The sequence below is a fragment of the Muscardinus avellanarius genome, assembly GCF_963383645.1.
Source record: "Muscardinus avellanarius genome assembly, chromosome: 2".
Lineage (NCBI taxonomy): Eukaryota > Metazoa > Chordata > Mammalia > Rodentia > Gliridae > Muscardinus > Muscardinus avellanarius.
The window spans coordinates 37,722,700-37,746,676 of NC_137787.1; the positions used below are offsets into that span (position 1 = coordinate 37,722,700).

The 23,977-nt window shown below is 41.8% G+C and overlaps 1 protein-coding gene across 1 annotated transcript in view; it reads right to left on the reverse strand.

The window, feature by feature from the left end:
- Positions 1 to 23,977, reverse strand: part of LOC308279788 (aldehyde oxidase 3-like) — a gene marked incomplete at its 5' end in the record, with an annotated part of 100,776 nt that overhangs the window by 10,536 nt on the left and 66,263 nt on the right. Inside the window, 9 exons of the mRNA XM_080719957.1 lie at positions 58 to 123; positions 5,006 to 5,120; positions 6,912 to 6,964; positions 8,435 to 8,509; positions 10,445 to 10,573; positions 11,330 to 11,425; positions 16,336 to 16,563; positions 17,628 to 17,819; positions 20,349 to 20,435. Coding sequence (XP_080576083.1) covers positions 58 to 123; positions 5,006 to 5,120; positions 6,912 to 6,964; positions 8,435 to 8,509; positions 10,445 to 10,573; positions 11,330 to 11,425; positions 16,336 to 16,563; positions 17,628 to 17,819; positions 20,349 to 20,435 — 1,041 coding nt within the window. The remainder of the gene's footprint in view (positions 1 to 57; positions 124 to 5,005; positions 5,121 to 6,911; positions 6,965 to 8,434; positions 8,510 to 10,444; positions 10,574 to 11,329; positions 11,426 to 16,335; positions 16,564 to 17,627; positions 17,820 to 20,348; positions 20,436 to 23,977) is intronic.

Genomic DNA, 23,977 nt, shown 5'->3' on the forward strand with positions numbered 1-23,977 from the left:
TTAGTGTATAAAAAGTTCAGATATTAACTCATGAATAACTTAGGACAAACTGTGTACCTGTCCTATATCCACAGCAGGATTGATACTGAAAGAAGCATCCATAACGATGTCAGTCCTAATATTCTATAAAGAATAAAAAAGATGGTTATAATGCATATTTCAGTTAATAAACATTAAAAATATTGTCTTTTATTGAGGGTTAGAAGGTGTTAATAAAAGGGCACAGCAAAGTTTTACTCTTGATAAAGAATATAAAAAATACCAAATATTGCCTGTTAAACATGTTTCTTGGAATAAATAAAAATCAGAGGTTATTGGCTAAGGAATGATTAGAGAATATTGATGTAAAATCTAGACTTTAAAAAGTTTACAAATACTTCATACTAGTTCATCTTCTTATAGGATTGATGTTGCAAATTTTTATCATATGTCATTTAAAATAAGTTATAAAGATAATATAATATTGTGGCAAATGAATATAATAGCCTATCAAGTGAAAAAACTATGCTATAAAATTATAAAATTGATGAGAATGTATATGTAATTATATAGAAAAATATTGGCAGTAAATATGTCAAAATACCCAGTATGCTATTTTAAAGTAATCATATTGTGGAAGAGTTTTAGAAGATAAAGCTTTTAAAGTGAAAATATGTGGCAGGATTAATGAATAGGCACCACTTATTACTTTATTTGTATAAGATATATGCTCACATAATAGATAGTAGTACATCAGATTCACACAAATAACCACATTGGTTTAAATACATTTTTTCCCTTCCAGAGCTTTGTTTCTTTAATCTCATTCCTTCCTTTTGATTTCTTTCCATGAGGATTGGTGATTGACAAACTCTTTAAGCTTCTATTGGAAAAAGCTATAGATATCTAGGTTGACAATTATCTCTCCTTGTCTTTTGAAGATATTTCTTTTTTTTTTTTTAGTTTGAACTGCTGAAAAGAAATTTGAAATCAATGTCTTACAATCTTTCTTTTTACTCTTATGGCTTTTAAATATTTTCGTCATCTTTTTATCTATTACTATAATGTGTCTAGATGTGAATTTCTTTTTAACTATCCCTCTCAATACTTAATATGAGGTTTGAACTGAACTCAGAAAACTTGAGACCAGATCTACTAAAAAAGAGAATTAGTAAACCAAAAAATCATATTGAGCCAAGAATATGGCTCAGAAAAATGCAAAGAAAAAAAAGAAACAGAACACATGAAGAACAAACTGAAATTCCTTAACATAGTTCTAATAGGAGTTAGAGTATAAAGTATAAATTACAGGAAGTGGTAAGAAATAGGTAGCTGAGAATTTTATTGTATCAGTTTCTATTCTAGAAAATTCTCAGCTACTGATCTCTTACCATTTCCTGTATTTTATACTTTATATTCTAACTCCTCTTATGATGATGTTAAGGCATTTCAGTTTGTCCTTCATGTCTTCTATTTCTTTTTCTTTTTATAAGCTATATTCTTGGTGAATTCTGCAATATGATTTCTCAATTCATCAATTTTCTTTTTGACTAGATCTGGTCTCAGGTTTTCTGTGTTCAATGGCTATTTTTTTATTATCAAGATGTTTTATTTGTTCTTTTTAGATGTACTTATTCTTAATTCATAGTCATCAACATTTTTCATATGAAAAAAGAAAAAAGTGATTCTTTTGGCAGAACTAGGGATGGAACCCAGGGGCATTCTACCTCCGAGCTACACTCACAGTCCTATTTTTTATTCTTTATTTTGAAACAGGGTCTCACTAAATAGCTGAGGTTGGCTGCCAACCTGTGATCCTTCCGTCTTAGCCTCCCAAGTACTGAGATTACGTCTTTAAAGATCTTAAACATACTTAAGCCATTTCAATTTGTTGTATTGATCCCATGGTGATAAATTATCCCATTTGTATTTCACAGCATTTGAGCCAGTCATGGGTAGATGATTCCTGTACTGCTTCAGGCAGGCTGTTGGCATACCAACAAAAATAAGCCAAAAGGAAACACTGTGACAGACACTGGGAATTAAAGGGAGATTGAGAAACTCCATGGATTCCCTCACCCAGTTATTGATAAAAATATACCCTGCTGTGACTGGCCCAGCCAGCTCTGGCTGCCGGCTCTCCTGATCTGATCTGGGGGCGGCAGTATCTCTCTTTGGAGCACTCCACCGCCTCCCTCTCCAGTGTGGTTTTTTTTTTCTTCTTTCTTCTTCACTGTGCAATAAACCTCTTATTTTTAGCCCACAAGCTCATCCTAGTGTTCTTTTATTTCTCTTCCCCACCATTCAGCTCTGGCCTTGGGATTGATGTCACCCAGTTTCTTGGTTTAGCACCAGGTCTTTTGTTAGCAGCTCTGGGCTCTTTGCTCATAGGGACAGTGCTCCCAGTTGGACCATTTCCCACTTTCCAGGAAGCAATGACAGTTTCCCCAGGACTCAGGAATGGTCAGGAAGCTCTACCTCAGCCCTTAATTTTCACGGTGAACAGAGTTCTGTTCTCCCACTGTGGTGAGGGCAGATTTCAGTTTCCATTTCATGGAAAGAGTTGAATTCCTGACTGCTTCTGTCTGTGTTCCATCCTGGAGTCTGATGGACCCAGGTCCTTGGTCCCCCGTATCCACGAACTCCTACTCCACAGGTGAGGGGACGTAGCCTTAGAGAGTACACGTCACGACACCAGGGTCACTCTGCGAGTACATAGCACCTTAAAGTACCTGTGCTCAGAACACGGATGCTATAATGATGTGAACTGGTAGGACTTGGGGTCAGGTCCATATTTCCATTAAGACACTGACTGGCAGAGGGGCATGGTGGAATATGCTTGTGTTCTCAGTACTTGGGAGATTGAGACAGGAGGATCACAGGTGCAAGGACAGCCTCAGCAAATAGTGAGATTCTCATCAACCTAGTGAGGCCCTGTTTCAAAATAAAAATGAAATAAGGCTGGGTGTGTAGCTGAGAGGTAGAATGCCTCTGGGTTCAATCGCCAGGAAAACACACACACACACACACACACACACACACACACACACGCGCGCGCGCGCGCGACTGGCAAGCAGGCTCCTTTCCCTCAAGTCCAGACTTTCATGCTTTTATTGTGAGGCACAGTTTCAGTGCTTTCTTGCAGGTTTCTAAGTCTCTGAGTCTGCTGCCAGAAGAAATGAGAATAAAATGTTGTGGCTTCATCTCAAGCAAGCACAGAATGATAAGGATATTCTGCCACATATGGAGAACCATTATAGCCTGCCCTTTGGTTACATTCTTATTGTACATTAGTATATTGTGGATAAATTAAAACATGATTTGACATTTTGGGATTGTTTATTTTTCATTTTCAAAACCTACCACTAATGTGGTATATAGAAAAGAGTATGACATGTAGAGTTAGAAGCTGATTTTGAGTCTTTGCAACATCATGTAGTGACTGTAACTTTGATCAGGGCACTAAATCTCTCTGAGCCTCAGTATACAAACCTATAAAATGGGACAATCAATAAGAGCCTCAGCATTCCCATCTATAAAATGGGAATATCAATGAGAAGACCTAGCTCACCGAGTTGGAATAGAAATTAATTAATAAATTCAACTAGAAAGGATTTCACTAATAACAACAAGGTATACAAATGCTAGTGATATGCAAAAGCAAGCTTGCAATAGGAAATACTATAATAATATAATGATGATGCAGATAAAGCTTAAAATTTACTAATCTAATGTCCATTTATTGAGCACCTGTTATGTGGCAGGTCCTGGGCTAGCCACCGAAAGAAATAAAATTGTGTGAAACAAGGACACACCTGCCAAGGTAGGAATAAGCTTTGCCCTTTTCACCTTTTAGCATTCCATCACCAAGCACCATTCATCATCCATCTGAAATATGTCTTCAATTTATTTCCTCCTTTTCATCCCAATTACTGTTCCTGGCTCAGGCCCTCATCCCGTCTTAGATTATTGCAGTAGCCTCCCAAGGGGGCCCAGCCTTCTGGTTCTCTGCTGTCCCCTGTTGGTTCTGACTTTTCCTCAAATTCCTGCTCTACACAGCCAACAGACTGCCCTGTCTAATCACAGGTCCAACCACGATTTTCCTCTGCCAAAACCCTTCAATGCCTCCTGACTCCTGAAAGATACAGACCAAGTGGGTCAGTGGGTTGGCCCATGGTCCTGATCTCTGGCTAGCTTCCAGCTTCCTCTCCCAGAATTCCTTGTTTTGCCCTTCTGAGCAGTACCATTCATGTTCCCCAGACAGTTTCCTCTGTGTAAAAACTCCCATATGTCACCTCTTCTGCCTGTAGGACTTATCTACTAGGTCACGTTATCTGCAAGTTTTCCATGACCATAGTGGTATTCCACTCTTAATTGTTTATACAAAGTAGAGATCTTTCAAGAAAAGTTATGTCACTCGAATAAATCAGGGCCAACATTGGATGAGGGCATTTATTTCTCTATACTTGTTGGCGCCACAATTAACATTTATTGGCTGGGTGTGGTAGCATACGGGCTGTAATCCCAGTACTTGGGAGGCTGAGTGAGACAGGAGGATCGCAGGGTCAAGGACAGCCTAAGCAAGTCGTGAGACTCTTAGCAATCTAGTGAGACCCTGTTTCCAAATAAGAAATAAAATTGGGAGTGTGGTTCGAAGGTAGAATGCCTCTGGGTTCAACCCCCAGTATCCCCCCCACAAATTTATTAAATATTGCTATGTGAAACCAGGTGTGGTGGCTCACCCTTGTAATCCCAGCGCTTGGGAGACTGAGACAAGAGGATTGCAGTTTGAGAACAGCTTCAGCTACTTAGTAAGGCCCTTTGCAACTCAGTGAGACCTTGTTTCAAAATAAAGAATAAAAACTAGGGATGGGGGTACAGCTTTGGAGGTAGAATGCCCCTAGTTTCCACCTCCAGTACCACACACACAAAAAAGTAATTGCTATGTGATAGGCAAAAAAGGAGGGGGTGCTCAGCATTTTTATTTGAAATTTACCATGGTGGTGACATGGTGTTTGGTACTTACCTTGTGAGCTCCTGTCAGACAGTCAATTTCAACCTCAGAACAGGCAGCTCCGAAAACAAAGTAAGGATAAATATCACCTTCTCCCTTTTCCCAGTCCATGTGAACTTCATAGCCCCTGACAAGATAAGAAACAGTCTGAGGTCAGCTCATGGGAATGGAAATGAGGCATTCTCTAAGAATATGGAAACAAGAGAAATCAGATTGACTCCAGAGTTCAACGATGCTGCAAATTCAAAATGCAATCCTTTCCAGGGTCTTACCAGTTACCTAGAGCAGGAGAGAGAAGGGGCAGGACCCCACACGAGGAATATGACCCACGCGCTTTGTGAGATTTCAACAAAGTAGGCACTACCTCAACTTTAAGAAAGTGTAAAGTCCTTTAAGAGTCTATTCCATGATATATTTACATTAAAAAATATCCAAAAGCATTTTAAATGGTTGCAGTTGGAAAAAGAAAGAAAATTCAAGATCATTTTCTTTTTGAAACTATCTTGGTTTTGGTGGCAAGCTGCTGTGGCATTTGAGTGTGTTCCTTTTAGGAAGTGAGTTTGCGATGGGTTCAGAGGACAGTTTATCAGATCCAGCACATAGATGGTGACATCCCCCTCCCCACCTTCACTCACTGCTGTGACACTGTATGAACCCCGATTCACACACATTTATGACATAAACTGTGCACTGCTTTACAAGCTACATTCACATCCACAGAGCTAAAAGGTCCACAATCCTGCCACAGAGCTGTGTTATCAGGGGGGTTTGGTGGGAATTTCAGTGCAGTGTTATCCAGATGCGTGGAGAGAGTGTTCTTCAGTGAAGGACTTGACTGCTGCTACTGCTCTGTCTTTCACAACAGACACAACGCTCCTGTGGTCAACGCTCTCCATCCAACTCTCAGATATCATTGTCTCTGTAGCAGTCTTTTTCTATTTGAGGTCAAAGTATTTACAATCACAACTTGCAGGAAAGAACCTAAATAATTTAAGCCAACTTTAAAAATGGATTATGTATATACCTAAAAATTACAATTTTAACCACTTTTAAGTGTACAGTTCTGTGACAGGGTTAGTTTTTTTTTTTTTCCAGTGAAGCGTCTCTGTTGTCTGTTTGAACAAACCCCCCTGACTGGTGTGGGACTTGGCTCAATTGCCCATGCTATTTGCATGGAGCTGTTTTGGGCATCTCAGGCTTGACTCACAGCTTCCATAATCAAGCCTAGAGAAGAGGGCCATAAGGGGCAGGATATAAGGCAGGATTTTTGGAGAGCAAGAAATGTTAGGAAGTATCAAATGCGGCATCTTATTAAATATTAGGGCTGAAGGGCATAAATGCTGAAACCATGCTGGATGGCACTAAAAGATTTGCAGAAATCCCTCTGTCTTTAGCTGTCCACACTGTGCTCCGGACCATTAACATGAAACTTGTCAGCCTATGGTTAGGTATTGTGTAATGAGGCTCTACATGTAAGAAATTAGGGATTCCTCTTAAAATTATCTACTTTTCATGGCATGATAACATTGTATTTCTTTTCCTAATAAAAAACCTTTCAATAAAAATGAAATAAAATAATAAATAATCAAAGATTTTTTTTGTAGCACCAGGGATTGAATCCAGAGGCATTCTACCTGAGCAATACCCCCAGCCTATTTTATTTTTAATTTTGAAACAGGGTCTTGCTAGGTCAATAGAAGTCTCACTACTTGCTGAGATTGTCCTGGAATCATCCATCATAGGACCTCAAACCTCCTGTTTATCAGCCTCTCTAGTACTAGGATTACAAGTGTTCACCACCATGCCTGGCTATCATATTAGATTTAATATTAAAATGTGACCAACTGAGCATCCATTTCCAATGATTCTTTTCTATTCTAAAAGGAAATAACATTAGGATAGCACCAGTATCTCTTACCTGAAATATCCAGTGGCCGAGAGACTAATGCTTTGAGCAAAAGCTTCATTGACCTGCAAAAGGGGAATAGTGTCAAAGGAGAAATATATAACGGAACAGGAGACGTGAAACATAGGAAAATAGGCATTTTTGAGCTGCCTTACTCTTCCCTATTATTGAAAATATTATTTTGTTGAATGAATAAAAAATGCTACCCAAGAGGGTTCTGACTCATGCTCAGGAGGTATGGTTGGCTTGTCTGACTTCCCTAAGGAAACTAAGTCACTGTTTTGGTGGAGCCAATTAAAGAAAGAATGGAAATGCAATGGTGGGAAATGTTTGTGGAGGAAGTTAGAATCAAGGTCCCCAAGGAAAATCTGAAAAAGGAACTCCTGTTCCAATAGCTATAGCCATGGTGTGTGTGTGTGTGTGTGTGTGTGTGTGTGTGTGTACATACATATATTTCAAAGGAACCAAGTAAAACAATAAGAGGTAACTTGACCAGTCACTCAGGATGAATGATCAGGTCACTCAAGCCTGTCTTCTTCATCGCTGTTCTCTGAGGGTTTCCTCAGGAAATGTCAAAGTCACTTTCCAACAGCATTTATTAAGCACTCATGAGGCCCTGCAGAAAGAACCTCTGCTGCCTCAACTACTAACCTGCTGCCTCAGGTTCCAATATGAAACCTTAATTTGAAAGAAGAACAGGAAGCACTACCCAGAGAACAACTACCCAGGTTTCCGCAGCAACGCTTGAAATGCGGGGCAGCAAGTAGCAAGCATTTGTAGCCTCCACTGAACATGCTTTTCAAAAACTGATCCAACATAACAGCTTCTCCTACAAGAGCTCTGCTCAAACATATTGCTTATATTTTCCTGAAGATTTCTTTTTGTGTGTGTGTGGTACTGGGGTTCCTGGAAGCCCTCTTATATTCGGGCTACACTCCCAGACCTATTTTATATTTTTTAATTTGGAAACAGGGTCTCTTAAGGCAGCACAGCTGGCTTCGAACCTGTGTGATCCTCCTGTCTCTGCCTCCCAAGTGCGGGGATTACAAGCGTGTGCCACCACGCCCGGCTTTCCTGAAGATTTCTAAAAGTGAACTACATGGCGTAGGCTCTGCCTTCCTTAGCTAGAAAACAGCTATATATAAATTTGTACTTAAATAAAAATTGCATTTAACACTCCTGAGATACTTCTCCAGGTGAATCAGAGATTTCTGTCCAATAAGATCTGGTTGCAAGGTGTATTATTGATGTATATTTGATCTTCACTCCCTTGCTAAATTAAAGTGTAGTTCAGTAGCATAGGCATTACCTAGCAGCTTGATGGACATGTAGACTCTGAGGCTTACTCAGAACCCGATGAATCAAAATCTGCATTTAAACAAGATGCCAGGTGTCCTGTCTGCCCCTTGATGCCCAGGAAGCGCTGCCCTGCACTGCTCTGGGCAGAAGGAAACCTGTGGAATGCAGCGCAGTGTAACTCGTGCTTCCGCCAAGCACCCCGGGGCTCTGTAGGCTTCAGCCACACCGGTACTCACCCAATCTTCCCAGGTGCCATTGGGGCTCTGGCTGATGATGGGTTTCAGGCGTTCCATGAGGGTCTGGCAGGCATTCTACAGGTAGGAAAGAAGAGCAGCTAAGCATGGAAAGGTGAAGACTTCCAAATAGGACTGTTTCTCACCCATGCTGACCACTGTGACCCCTGACTCCCGTGCCGACTCTCATGTGGTTTTCCTACACATCTGGACAAGGGTCAGGCCCTGGCATCTCCTGTAGATGTGCTGCTGAGATGGGCCTTTGGGTATCACCCTAAGAAGTCAGAGAAGAGGCCAGACAGAATACAAACCCTGTTTTTCCAGTTCAGCCAAAATGGTTTTGCTTTTTTTTGTTTGTTTCATGTATCAACATTTTACTTAAGATTTGCTAAATATTTAGTTAACCTATGAACACCACTGCCGAGGAAAGCAAAAGCAAGAGCCGTTCCCAGATCAGCCACAGGGAAAGGCAGCATGGAGAGCAGAGAAATGTGGGTTTTGGGGATGGACAGGCCTGGAATTAAATAGTTCTGCTTCTCAGCATTTGAGTGATTTTTTTTTGTCTCTGGGGACTGAACACAGAGGCATTCTATCTCTGAATTATACCATCAGCTCTTTTTATTTTAAAACAGGGTTTTGCTAAGTTGTGGAGGGTCTCACTAAGTTGCTGAGGCTGGCCTTGAACTTCTAGTCCTCCTGTCTCATCCTCCCAGGTTCTGGAATTAAAGGCATGTGCCACGACATCCAGTTAAGCTAGAATTTGAGTGGCATTTACTCTCCATGCATTGGGGACCTCATCGGTGACTTGAAAATACCTGCAAGAGGTGCTCACATACCTGTTTTGTCCAGGCCAACCCCATTTACAGCTGTTGTCTTTACATTAATATCATAGCTCCTTTTGTTCTTCATAGTATCTTGGTTTGAATTATAGCATCACCTTAATATCCATCATGAAAAGTTGTTTTAAATATTAACTAAGACTGGGTAAACACAGCGTGGTTATCTCACTGTTATCTCAGTTCCTTTATTCTTCTTCTTCTTCTTCTTTTTTTATTTTTGGTGGTACTGGGGTTCCTGGAAGCCCTTCTACCTCCGGGCTACACTCCCAAACCTATTTTTATATTTTTATTTGGAAACAGGGTCTCCTAAGTCAGCGCACACGGCTGGCTTCGAACCTGCGCGATCCTCCTGTCTCTGCCTCCCAAGCGCGGGGATTACAAGCGTGTCCCACCACGCCCAGCCTCAGTTCCTTTATTCTAGAATCACTCATTACAGCTGTTTGGAAGAAGAGCCTAGAGCCCAAGTGGCTTTAGGGTTAGCAGAGTTGAGTATGTCACTCTTGGCATTGATGTTAAGTTCAGCTGATCAGACCAGGGCATTCTGTTACTTTTCAAAGGAGGACATCTCACCTGCCCTTTTCTAGATACCAGGAGCCCTGGATCAGCAAGACTTCTGCTCCCTGTACTACAAAGAGGGCAGTCTGCCTACCTCTGTGTTCTCACATCTCATGTCTTCTGCGTAGGGGCTCTTGCCTGGACACAGGGTGTGAAATGGCAAGGGCATAGGAGTGGTACCAACGTACATTTGAAGCCTTCACAGAGATAACCTCCTTGCTCTTTAATATAAAGCTGAAGATACATATCTCATCTGAGAATTCTTCCTGAGCCCTGCTTTCTGTGGGTGGCCATGCCAGGCTGGGAAGAACTGGTTCTATTACATTTTATATTTCACATACTGTTTCAGGAAAAGAGGCAATGTTGCCTGCCTTTGTGAAGTTATTATTAGGGTGTCTTTAAAATATATGAAGGAAGAACAGAATCTATGCTGCTAAGCAACACTCTGGTGTCCACTATTTTGGGTGGTCAGAGATGGTGCTTTGCTCTCTTCTCTTGGGGTCTCATGTGAAAACACATCAGGATAAACTTTCCAGACTCCAGCAGACTAGAGAAGAAGGCACCTCTGGAAAAGGGCTTTGGGATGCAGAAGGAGGCTGGGAGTCAGTGAAATCATCACCTGCACAGCTCTTCCATTAACATCTGCACCAGTGGAGGCCGCAGTGGCGATGGTATTGGGCACCGTTGCGGTGTTCATCTCACCAAGGTGTATATAAGACATCGGGATCTTTAATTCACGGCTGGCCACCTGCCCAGGAAAAAACAGAATGTACCACTCCAGGGTAACACTGGGACTAGAGAGTTGTTTTCTCCTGTCTGAAGAAGCAACAAGGGATTTTGTAGTCTATGGTTTGGGTAGACAGATACAAATGGAAACTTGTCAAGAATTTTAAAACTCTTTAATACGGTAAATACTTTTGCTCTACCCTAAACCTGTCAAATGCCAGGGAGTGGTCAGGAAAAATCCTCCAGTTGTACATGGTGGGGTTTAAAGCAGGCTTCACTGGGGCAAGGGGGGATCCTTTCATCATGTTTAGAGAGGCCTGCTGGACATGTAGCCAGGGTCCATTTCCCTGTATTTGCTTTTTATAGAATAAGCCTGAGAAAGTGGACCCATTGATGGGAGAATGAACACGTTGTCTGGCACCAGGAAGTCTGAATTTGATGTGCTAATTATATACTGGAGTTGTCTGGGAATGCTGGCTGCCCAGCACCCAAGCTGTGGAGCTCATGAGAACTTACAGCTATGCAGTCAAGGGTTGGAAGCCACTGATCCCTTGGGAAACAGTATTAGTGAAGCTCCTCCAACTAGAGAAGGAAGATAAAGACCTCTTTCTTTGTCTCACTGGGTTCATTTCCAGGTAGCCCAGAATGAACTCCTAGTAGCGGTTGTGGGCATGTAGTCGCTGCATCACAAAGCCCAAAGCTGATGTAATACAGAGTCTGGGAATATTTTATAAAGTCTAATTTTGGTTGATGGCAAAATTGAAACAACCTCTCTCACCTGTATCATTTTGGTGTTAATACCTTGTCCCAGCTCAACTCCACCGTGAGCAACCAGTACAGATCCATCTGTGTAGATATGAACCAGAGCAGCAGCCTGAAAATAGAATTAGAAATCTGTTCTCCCTGTCATCTGTACTTGAACCTTAAACAGTGCAACAGTCACAAATGATGTATCCAAAGTCACTGAGATAAAGCTACAGTTTCATTGGTACTGGCTTCATTAATAGGGACTGCCACCCAGGGACAGAAAGGTACCATTCTGTAAAAACTGCAAAGTAAAGAGAAGTGAAATATATATTCAAAATGTGTGGTGTCACATGGTCCTCTTGTCATTTTCAGCAGCACCTACTACTTATACTTTGCATGCCTGCTTGGCATTTGTTCTCTTTTTTGAAAGTTGCATTCAACAAGGAGAGCTGCTCACTCTGCAAGGTATTAACAAATTGACCCAAACTGTTAACCACCAGAGCCTAGAGCTCCTTTATATTTGCTTTATTATCGACTTTCTTGGACCTTAGTTGTCATTTGGGGATTGAAATTCTATTCAGTGAAGACTTGTTTCTTTGCTTCTCTGAGTATGTTATCCTCAATTGCTTTGGGGGAGTAAAAAGTGTGCAGAGAATCACAGAGTAAAATACAGCAAAGAATAAAAATACAAAAGCGCATTTGTTCACAAGCTCCTTGCTCACACACGGTGTTATTATATGAAGAAAACCATAAATGCTAATATGAGTCTTTACCTGCAATTCTGAATTCTAAAACCCCTGAAAATCGATTTGATGGAGAAATATGACCTAATCTTATCTAGCGAGGTAAGATTCAGAGTCTTTTAAAAATTCTCATTTTAGTGTGAATGATCATACACTTCACTGTAGATTTATTACCAGGCTTGACCACAGTATGTTCCCCAGACTCTGTTGAAGATTTTGTGTGATAAATGGTATATTGATCATGATCTTATATCTGACTTCAAGGGTTTTTATTTTTCATGATCTTACATCTGGCTTCAAGGATTTTATAGAAGGGCTAATAAAACATGTACAGATGCCTAGTTAAAACTCAAAGATTTCAGAAAGGTACCAGGTAAAGAGTGAATGCTCCCCTGCCTACTCGTCAACCCAGTTTCTGTTTTTAAAGAAAACCAATTATCAGTTCCTTGTAATTTCTTTCAGAACTTTTTATAAATATGCTATCACATTGTGACATGATTTTCTTAAAGTATAATAAAATAAACACCATCTTGCTCTTTTTAGGTAAAAGTAAAGTAAATGAGCACCATTCTGATTTGTTTTCCTTACTAGTAATCTGTCTTGGCAGTTTTTCTATATCAGCTTAAGTAGATCTACTTCATTTGTTTAATATCAGAACAATATCCCAGCATACATACACACGCAAGCACACACACACACACACCATAATTTAAGAAGTTTTCAAATAAGGAATACTTTGTGCAAGTTTTTTTGTTTGTTTATACTCTTGTGTGAATATCTTCCAACATTTAATATCTTTGCATGTATATTTCTGCAAATAATTTTTTTGAAAATGACTATCAGGTAAATTTCTAGCACTGATAGTGGGCATGAATGTTTTTTGGGATAGAGAGGAGATTAAATGTCCTAAAATTAGGTTATACACCGATAAAAGTATAAAAATTATGTTGTGGTGATGGTTTCACAAGTTCATGAGTAGACAAACCATTCAAGTGTTCACTTTATTTATTTATTTATTTATCTGGAATATACTCATAGACTTACTTTATATTTTATTTGGAAACAGGGTCTCACTAAGTTGCTGAGAGCCTCACTCAGTAGTTGAGGCTGGCTTCGAACCCGTGTGAACCTCCTGTCTCAGCCTCCAAAGTGCTAGGATTACAAGCGTGAGCCACCATGCCTGGCTCTAAAAATGTATTTTAATGTCAGGTGTAATCCCAGTACTTGGCTGAGACAGGAGGAGGGCTCGAGGTCAGACTCAGCAACGTGGCTATAGTCTCAGCAACTTAGTAAAACCATTTTCAAATAAAAAATAATATAAGGATGGAGGTATAGCTTGGAGGTAGAATGCTCCTGGGTTCAATCCCCATCAAAACACACAGACACATACACACATACACACATGCACGCACACATGCACATGCATGCCATCTTTTTTAATGTAAATATACTAAGCAGCCATCTGGTAGCTGGGTGTACATCATGCTTAGAGTTCTCTTGTCCTATGGGGGGGGGTCTTCCAGTGATACCCAAGATTCCAAAATGATGAAAACAGAGTTTTAGGCACCATTTCTAGAAATCCCTCAATATATACAGATTGCATGAGGTGCATACAATGTGTGATCTCAGGTTATCTTCCTCCAGGAAGAGATCAGAGAATGTTTGAATAAGTAGAATCCCGGTCAGATCAATTTTGAGAGGAGTTGATAGGAATATATGGGGAGACAGGGCAGATCATAGTTTAACAATTTCAGGCATGTAAAAAAATAAAAAAAAATGTCAGGTGTGGTTGTGCATGCCTATAATCCCAGTACTTTGGAGGCTGAGACAGGAGGATCATAGCCCCAGCAACTTAGTAAGATCCTGTTTCAAAATAAATAAAAAGTAAGAAAAATAAGAGGTTCTGGGTGTGTAACTGGAGGCACCCTGCAGATAGAATGCCCCTGGCTTCTATATGCAGGACAAATATATATACATATACATATACATATGCATATACATATACATATACATATACATATACATATATGTATGTTTTTGGTGGTACTGGGGATGGAACCCAGGGCCTTTTACCTCCGGGCTACACTTCCAGACCTATTTTATATGTTTTATTTGGAAACAGGGTCTCTTAAGCCAGTGGAGGCTGGCTTCAAACCTGCGCGATCCTCCTGTCTCAGCCTCCCAAGCCGGGGATTACAAGGTGCACCACCATGCCCGGCTAAATATTTTTTTAATTTTAAAAGATTAGTCATTTAGTCATTGTTTTCCATGGTTGCTTTCAAGTACAGTTTTTGGTGTGGTTGATTAAACATCTGAAAGAATCCTATTTACAAAGTCATGTTTCCAAATTATCCATTGGCAAAATGTAAACAGAGCTGTGGAATTGCTCTGAAGTAGACAGATGACACAGTTGCAGGCAACTTAGCCTTGGCACTGCTCCCTCTCCCAGGCCCACCCTTGCTAGAAGCCTGAGGAGTAACCAATAGAATCTCACCTCCCAGACAAAAGGCCATGGATATTCAGTGTAGGAATTTAGATATTTTCATCTGTTATTTCTTCTAATGCAATCCTTCAAAACTCAATTCTTGTTAAAATCTTTTCTAAAATCCCATTAACAATAACTTCTAGAGATCTATCTACTGATTTTATCTTTTGTGTGTGTGTGTGTGTGTGTGTTTGTGTGTGTGTGTGTGTGTGTTTGTGTGTGTGTATGGTACTGGGGATTGAACCTAGGAGCATTCTACCTCTGACCTATATCCCCAGCCCTATTTTTATTTTTATTTTGAAACAGGATCCCACTAGCTTGATGAGAGTCTTATTACTTGCTGAGGCTGTTCTCAAACCTGTGATCCTCCTGTCTCAGCCTCCTGAGTACTGAGATTACAAGCACTGGCCACCATGCTTGGCTCATTTGTCTGATTTTAACGACACTGATTTAAAGAGATTCATTGTTAGCTTTGGCTATTTCTACACTCCCAAGGTAAAATATGTTCTTTGGGAAATTCATGGGTAGTGCTAATAATGACTGGCAGAAGTGTCAGTGTTTTCTCTGTATTATTCAAGGATTCCCTGGTGACTTTGAAGGAAGGACCATATAGCCCCAGGCTATTTTCCTAGAATTTGTAGAGAAATTACAAAGGAAGACTCAATACTCACAAAAATGCTTTCACTTTCTCATTCACATAACAATGCATTCACTCATCTATGATCCATCCAACCCACTATCTCACCATTTATCTATTAATCCTCCTATCTAGACATGTATGCTGTATGGTAGGCAGAAGAATAAACAGAGGACTAGGACGAGATCTGATCTTATACTGTGGAGTGCGGAGTCATAAGGGAAATTAATAATTTTGCAATAGTGTGACTGTGAGAGTTAAAAATCAAAGTGAGTATGGGGATTAGTTTGGAGGTTCCTCCAAAGAGTAGGGATGGAATGGCCATATGACCCAACTATACCACTCCTTGGTATATTTCTAAAAGAACCTAAGTCAGAAGACTGTAGCGATCCATGCATACCCATGTGCCCATGTTTATAGCAACACAATCCACAATGGCCAAGTTATGGAACCAACCTAGGTGCCCACCAACAAATGAATGGATAAGGAAGATGTGGTAGATACACACAATTGGAGTTCTACTCAGCCATAAAGAACAAAATTATGTAATTTGTAGGACGATGGATGGAACTAGAGAACATCATGCTAAGTAAAATCAGACGGTCTTAGAAAATCGAGGGGCCTATGTTTTCTCTCATATAAGGAAGCTAGAGAGAAAACGGTGAAGAAAAGGGACCTCGTGAAAATTAGGAGAGAGACCAGGGGAGTAGTAGAGGGGAATGTGGGGGAGAAGAGGTGAGAAAGGGAGCTCTGTGAAGAGCAAACCAAGTTAGGTGCATACATGGATGTGTCTTTATGAATCTCACTATCATGTATAATTACATTGTATCAATGAAAATTTTAAAAAAGAATCAAAAGTAGGTGATGCAGGGCTGGTATTTCAGGTCAGAGGTGCCTTCCAGAAGAAATGCTTATGACAACAGATGTTGAATGAGATTGAATTTTAAGTAGTTCTCAAATCATCTATAAATCACAACTGTGGTATTTTCCTTGCAGATCTTTGTTATCAGTTATTCATGAACCAATAGCACTTTAGGTCTAGGGGAAAAGAAAAAAATTTTCCAAACTTGTACTGAAACTTCTGGAGTTGCTAAGTTATTTCTAAAAATTAGTATCAATATTTATTATAAGCCCTTGAAAAATTTAGACTTACGAACAGTCCTGAAAATTACCTGATAATAACATGTCTTTGGATATCCGACTGAGAATTTCATGGGGATAATGGCAATTCCTCTCTTCTTCCAATAACTCTGTTGGTTAAATTCCTCTGTAGCTTTTTTCCTGCTATAGTATGAAGAATCTTCCATACATTTCTCCCAGCATCTTATCAAGTTCTTTGGATCAAATTCTTGCTTGTGAATTGTCCTATCAATTGTTTTGAACATGTTTAACTCTCTAACCTGGTGGATGAAAATGCCAAACTTCACAATCAAATTCATAGAGAGTGAGTTCCTAATAGATATTATATGTAGAATACCATGAAATCAGCATGCAAGAATATGTTGAAAACAAATTAAGCATTTAAAAGACAATGCGATTTTGAGAACTGAAAGACTGCAGTTGGGCAAGGTGGTGCACGCCTATAATCCTAGTACTTGGGAGGTTGAGACAGGAGGATTGCAGGATTGCAAGCCTTAGCAACAAGAGGCTCCACAACTTAGTGAGAGCCTGTTTCAAAGAAAAAAAATAAAATATAGGGCTGGGGATGTAACTTAGAGGTAGAATGTCTCTGGGTTCAATACCCAGTACCACAAACACAAAAAGAAAGAAAGAAAAAAAGAAAGAAGGAAAGAAAGAAAGAGACTCTGTGTGTGTGTGTGTGTGTGTGTGAGAGAGAGAGAGAGAGAGAGAGAGAGAGAGAGAGAGAAAGAAAGAAAGAAATAAAGAAAGAAATAGACTGTGTGTGTGTGTGTGTGTGTGTGTGAGAGAGAGAGAGAGAGAGAGAGAGAGAGAGAGAGAAGAGAGAGAGAGAGAGAGAGAGAGAGAGAGAGAGAGAGAGAGAGAGAGAGAGACTGACTAGAGAGAGACTGACTACTGGGATTGAACCCACAAGCATTCTACCTCCAAGCTACACCTAGCTCTATTTTTTTTTCTTTCATTTTGATACAGGGTCTTGCTAAATTGCTGAGGCTGGCCATGAGCCCACAATCCTTCTGTCTTAGCCTTCCAAGTACTGGGATTACAGGCATATTCCACCACCAAAAAAGGGGGCCTTTTTTGTTTGTTTTGGTTGTACTGGGGGTGAAAACCAGGGCCTTTTCTACCTCCGGGCTACACTCTCAGACCTATTTTATATTTTATTTGGAAACAGGGTCTCACTAAGATGCTGAGAGCCTCACTCAGTAGCTAAGGCTGGCTTTGAACCAGTGCAATTCTCCTGTCTCAGCCTCCCAAGCGCTGGGATTACAAGCGTGCACCACCACGCCTGGCTAAGAGGCCTTGTTTGATGATCAGTTTCTCTTACCTTCTCTGGTGGCAAGTGGCATTTGGCTGCCACAGCTGTCATCCAGGTCTCTGTTACGAATGCTCCCTGGGGAAAACCAAACCCCCGGAAGGCTGTATTGGATGGCAAATTGGTTCTGCAGGCTCGGCCTCGGACACGCAAATTGGGGATTTTATAAGCATTTTCCAGCTTGAGCAAAGCATATTCTATTACCTGGAAAGTGTTCCGAGGTGAAAAGTAGGTTAACATAATGAAATTTGGGTTAGTATCCTCTTAAGTAAGCACTAATCAAATTCCTTGTCCAGGCAGGAGAAAGGCCAGCTTTTCAGAGATGTGTTTCTCTACTCCATCCTCAGTACTCCCATAGAGAGGAATCTCACAAGTCCCCAGGCCACCCACTTGAGTGACCATGGGCTTAATTGTAAATTAAGTGAACTTTACACACACACACACACACACACACACACACACACACACACACACACACACACATATATATATATAATATATTATATATTATATATGTAATGACACTATATATATATATTTAAATGGAATTCAGAAGCAGTGTGTGGTTACAATGGAGAAGGTCCTGAGTCCAATCCCTGACACCAAAAGAAGAAAAAAAGGTATTTTTATAACTTATGTTCTTTGTTTGGTAGAAATAAAATAACATTAGTTTTTAAAAAATGTTCTGACACCCAAAAATATTAGTGTGAATCATCGAGTTTCCCCTCTTAGGCTGGAGAATTCAGCTTCTTTAATACTTCCTGGGGTGTGTTCCATTATTTTCTTCATCCTTGAAACATGAACTCTTAGCAAAGCCCCAAGTTTCCAATAATGACCCAACAAAGTACATCTGGCCCTCCTTATCCTTGGGTTCTACATCTTGAGAATTCAACCAACCTCAGATGAAAAATACTCAGAAAAAAAACTATGTCTCTAGGAACATGTATGGACTTTTTTTCTTATAAAAATATATAGTATACAATATAGTGTAACTACTTATATACCATTTATATTGTCTTAAGTATTATTAATAATATAGAGATAATTTGAAGTATATGGATACGTGTAGGTAGGAAGCAAATCATGTCATTTTATTTTACTGTTTACTTTTTTATTTATTTAATTTTTTTGGTACTGAGGATTGAGCCCAGGGGCATTCTACCTCTGAGCTATACCCCTAGCCCCTTTTGCTTTTATTTTGAAATAGAGTCTTGCTAAGTTACTGAAGTCTCACTAAGTTGCTGAGGATGTCCTTGAAATCACAGTCCTCTGGTCTCAGCCTCCCAAATACTGGGATTACAGGTGTATGCCACCACATCTTGTGCTATACCATTTTATATAAGAAACTAGACCATCTGTGGATTTTGGTAACCACAGGGAAATCAGTCCCTTATGGATACCAAGGAACAAGTATATTCCAGTATTGATGGTACAGAGCAACTCTCTGGAATTACTGAATCTGACTCCAAGTGGGAAAAAGAAAGAAAGGAACAGCTCTGCCAGGTGGGTGCAAGTGTTCCCAGCTTTCTGAGGAGCTGGGATGAATATCTGTTTGCTGGATCTCAGGACAGTGCCTCTCATCCAAGGCACTATTGCAATATTTGTATTAAATCCGAATACATTTAAACCGGGCATGGTGGCACACTGTAATCCCAGCATCTGGGAGGCTGAGGCAGGAGGATCTGGGTCCATGACCAGCCTCAGCTACTTAGTGAGGCCCTTTGCAACTCACTGAGATGCTATTTCAAAATAAAGAATAAAAAATAGGGCTGGGGTGTAGCTCGGAGGTAGAATGCCTTTGGGTTCCATTCCAGTACTACAAAAAAAAAAAAAAAAGGAATACATTTAAGAATTAAAATAATAACTTTGTCTCATAAATTCATTGATGAATGGGTCATGCAAATTCTCTCTGTAAGTGGAGCAGGCTGAGGATTTCTACCCTTGGGATCAAAGGCAATGGGTGGGTGGGGCTTCCATCTGCTGAGAGGAGAGAGGAGAGAAAGGACAAGTTCTGATGCTTCTAGAATAGGCAAAAGCACTGAATGAGATTAGTAAAACAGGCCAGTGATGTCCTCATAGCCATTGTCCAGGGATTAGATTGAGTAAAGGGCCATGGGAGGGACTCCATGTGATTTTGGAACAGGAAACACCTAGGTAGCTGAGCCTGGACAAGGGCTTAACAAGTCCAGACTCTGCACAGGAGAGGAGATGCTGTGAAGTGTGTAGGTTAGAGGGTTTCCTTGGCATAAGCAGAAGAGAGATTTGTCTGGGACAGGCCCAAAGCTCTCCTCCTTCCAGAAGCCAAGGGCAACCTTCCCTGACCAGCCTGGGCTTGCCTAGGGGCAAGATCTTGGGCAAGAGGAGAGGAAGAGAGGATTGGGATATGCACTGTGGAAGTTTTCTTGGGGGACAACCCAAGGTCTTCATCAAAGAGACACACCCTGCCTGTTTAGAGCTGGGAAGTGAGCCGGGCGCTCTTGACTGGGGGCACAGAGCTGGGGGTGGGCCGCAGCTCTCTGGCTGCCCACAGAGGGCAGAGGAGACCCGGAGGCTACTTGACTCAGCCTCTTTCACAATTCACACTCCATGCCGAGTGGGAATGGGCAGGGTGATATGGCCGACCTTCTAAGCCAACACTCTAAGAAACTGAACTTAAACTCTAAGAAACCGGGCTTAAACAAGAGCTATCTTCACAATGAACTGGAACCCCAGTGGTTTTTGCAAGTCACATACCAGCTCGGAGTCATCTGGCGTGCAGCCACCGTTGATGTGATATTCAATGTCTGCTGCCTCTATTTTCCCATTGTTCATAAAGCCAATCTGCAAGTGGTAAACAACATCTGATTCTGAGTTTGTGAGATGTATGTTCTGAGTCCTGGGCATTTGAACCATGCAGTCCTGGAAGGAGTGAGCTGGTCTGCAGTCAAACTCTGGGTCTCCCATTAGTAGCTGAGCCCATCATACCTCTGTTTGCCTTGATAAGCTCTTGTGCAGGGACAAAACTGTCGCCTAACCCAGTGGCGCCATAGGCATCAGTCACCTAGATGGCCTGGTGAAACAACAATGACTGGGCCCCACCCCAGGCTTCAGATTCAGCAAGTCTGGGCCTCAGAATTGGCATTTCTAACTACTCCCCAGGTGATGCTGATGCTGCCGGCCCAGACACCACACTGTGATTATCAGTGCCTGGCCCATGGGACTGCCTTCAGCATCAAGAGAGATTTCACATGAAGCCACATGTTGAAAGCAACTAAATCAGTGTTAGCTGTTTACTATTGTTACAGTTGTTGCTGCCATGGTTCCTAGTGGAAAAGCATGGTGATGCCTCAGAACTTCGCCCTTCCTGGCCAGTGGGTAACTGGATCTTTTGGTTGCCAAGTATTCCCTGACTTAGGAGTCCCATGCCTGGCCCCTCCCTGGCTCTTAAAAGCATTTTTGATTCCCTCATGTGCATGCGCTGTCTCTCCAGTAGACAGGTGCCATGTGTGAGATTTCTTTGTGTTTTCCATAACTCTCAGCACAATGCCTTATAGACAGCAGAGCTTTAAAAAAAAAAAAACAAAAAAAAAAAACAGTGATGCCGGGCTTGGGAGGCGGAGACAGGAGGATCACACTGGTTTGAAGCCAGCCTCGTTGGCGTAAGAGACCCTGTTTCCAAATAAAAATATATATAAAATAGGTCTGGGCATGTAGCCCAGAGATAGAAGGGCTTCCAGGAACCCCAATAACACCAAAACAAACAAACAAACAAACAAAACAACCCAGTGTTTGGAATTAGAAGGAACTCTTCCAGGGCAGGTTTCCTTCAACCTTCTGGAGATGAACCCGCATCCCCAACAGACCCCAGAATTCTAGACGCGGGAGGCCTGGGGAGGCTCGGAGCCTGCATTCACAGCATTTCTGAGGCTCTGACTCAGGCGCTCTTTGGCCACCTTGGCAGAAATGTCATCTTGTACAGTGCTCTCCAGACTGCTCAGTGGGCTTATTAGTAAGTAATGAGATCCGTCAGTATAGAATATTTAAAAGAATAAACAGAAGAGTAGGGGACGGGAGGAAAGGAGAGGAAGAAAGGGGTGAGGAGAAGAGAGGCAGACAAAGAGAAAGATGAGAAGGTATCAGTGTGTCGCTTGTAGCAGTAGTGCATGATTCTCTCTGTCTGCCTCTTTGTCTCTGTCTCTGTCTCTCTGTCTGTCATGATAAAACAGCTGACAGCTGGCCCACAGCGTCCCTTCCAGCTGGCTGGCGGGAGCAGCACCAGGGGGCAGCTGTTCGAAGCCAGCCCCTCTCATGGGCCTGGGAATCTGCCTTCCTCTTGTCCCCACTTTTCTGGCTATGTTTTTCTTCAGAGCATTAAATGGCTCTACTCCCTCCCTCCACAGCTCTTTTGAGAAGGGGCAGTAGTACCCTGGTGGGCTGGGCTAGGGCTGGGCTGTCTGAGGCCTCAGGAAGCTTGAAGAGGGCACAGCAGCCAGGGACAGTGTCCTGGAGCTCTGGTGTGTGTGTGTGTGTGTGTGTGTGTGTGTGTGTGTGTGTGTCCAACATCTGTTGAGCCCCAGCTTACAGATCACAATGAGGGGACTGGAAGGGAGGGGATCCTGTCCTAGGTTGGCCAGTGATGTGCTTTTCCTAGGCACCCACATGTGCGCCTTCCCTCCTGGGGATACTTCTGGTCTCTGGAGAAGGGCTCGCCCTTGCAGCAGCTCTTCCCTTCTTCAGAAGAGACTACACATTCTGAATTTCTTTCATTATTGTTAATGACAGAGCTCTCCATCCCACACTGTTCTGGCCGACACCATTGCCACTCTCTGGTAGGTTCGATTGAAAGGCGTTTGAACGGGGTATTTATCTGTTGAGTAAATGATCATGCAAAGGAAAGCAGGCTTATTGAATCCTTTTCCTGCCTGACCTCCAATTCCTTTTATCAAAATATACTTTTGTTGATGCATTACAATTACACAGCATACTGTGGCTCGGATACACGCACACGGCACTTGCTGCGTTTCCCTCTGAATCCCACCCCGCTTCCTCCCCTCCCCATACACATTATTGCAATTAGCACTGCTAACTTAATATATGAACATAACACTATTTGAACTGTTTCTTTTGTCAAGCCTACTTTCTCCCCCTTCCGAGTCCCCTTCCACGACTCTCCTGGTCTTTCTCCTCGTTTATCTAAAGTTTCTTTTGTTTTCTATTTTCTCTTTGGTTTCTGCATCTATGAGAAAGACCCTTCACTTTTCTGGGACTGGCTGATCTCAGCACAATATTCTCTGGTTCCATCCATTTTCCTGCAAATGGTATAATGTTATTCTTTTTTATGGCTAAATGAAATGTCATTGTGTGTATATACCACACTTCAGTAATCTATTCGTCTGTTAACGAACACCGAGGCTGGTTCTATAATTCAGCTATTGTGAAATGTGCTGCAGTGACACACACACCTATTTGAAGTGTTGGGTGTCACATGCTGAGTTTCAGCATATATTTATATTCTAGATGATAGGAAAATAGAAACGTAAAGACAGGAACCGGAGAGTGGTCTGGCAGGGAGACAGGCGTGTTACTGGCCATTTGATTCAAAATGAGATGTTGAAGGCTAGAGACCTGTGCCAGGTTCTCTGGATGCCCAGGAGGGAGTGAGCAGGACTGCACTGGGCACAGAAAAGTGCTCGGCAGTGTGTGTGCAGAGGGACTAGCTCTGCAGGGATCGGGCTTAGTTGGAGAGGCCCCTCAAGGAGGTGACATCTGAGCAGAGCTCTGCTTCTCATCCATGGTGGAATAAACAACTACTCTCGATTCAAGTTAGACATGACACAATTCCGTGTGAGAACTGAAGATCTTTATGGGCTGAAATCCCTGGGGTTTAGAGTTGGAGCCTCATGATACCTATTTTACTGCTGTTTTACTGCTTATTTCTTGGACCTATTATTCCTTGTATTTCAGTGTTTTCTGCTCCCTTCCTGATACAAGGCTATCTTCCATGAGGCTCAAGTTGCCCGAATACTATCCTCCAGCCAGGTGTAAGCATTTCTATAACAAGCTTAACAAGTGCACAGGATGGATTAAGCTTGGACAAGTGTCACCTCCAGTCCTAACACACCTGTGTTCCAGAGGTCCTCAGAAATGGGGAGACCTGCACATAGCACATTTCCACTCACATTTCTGCTCTCGGCCATTCTCCCATCCCTACGTTAGGATTCTCTCGTTTCAGGTGCAGTGACTCAGCTGTCTTATCATGCAGCGCCAAGGTTTGGAAAAGGGCTCAGCCATCGCAGTGTGTGGCTGAGCTCGGGGCTCTGTGGGTACATGAAGCTACAGGTCGGCAGATCACCGACTTCTGTGTCGTGTGCAGTCACTTTCCA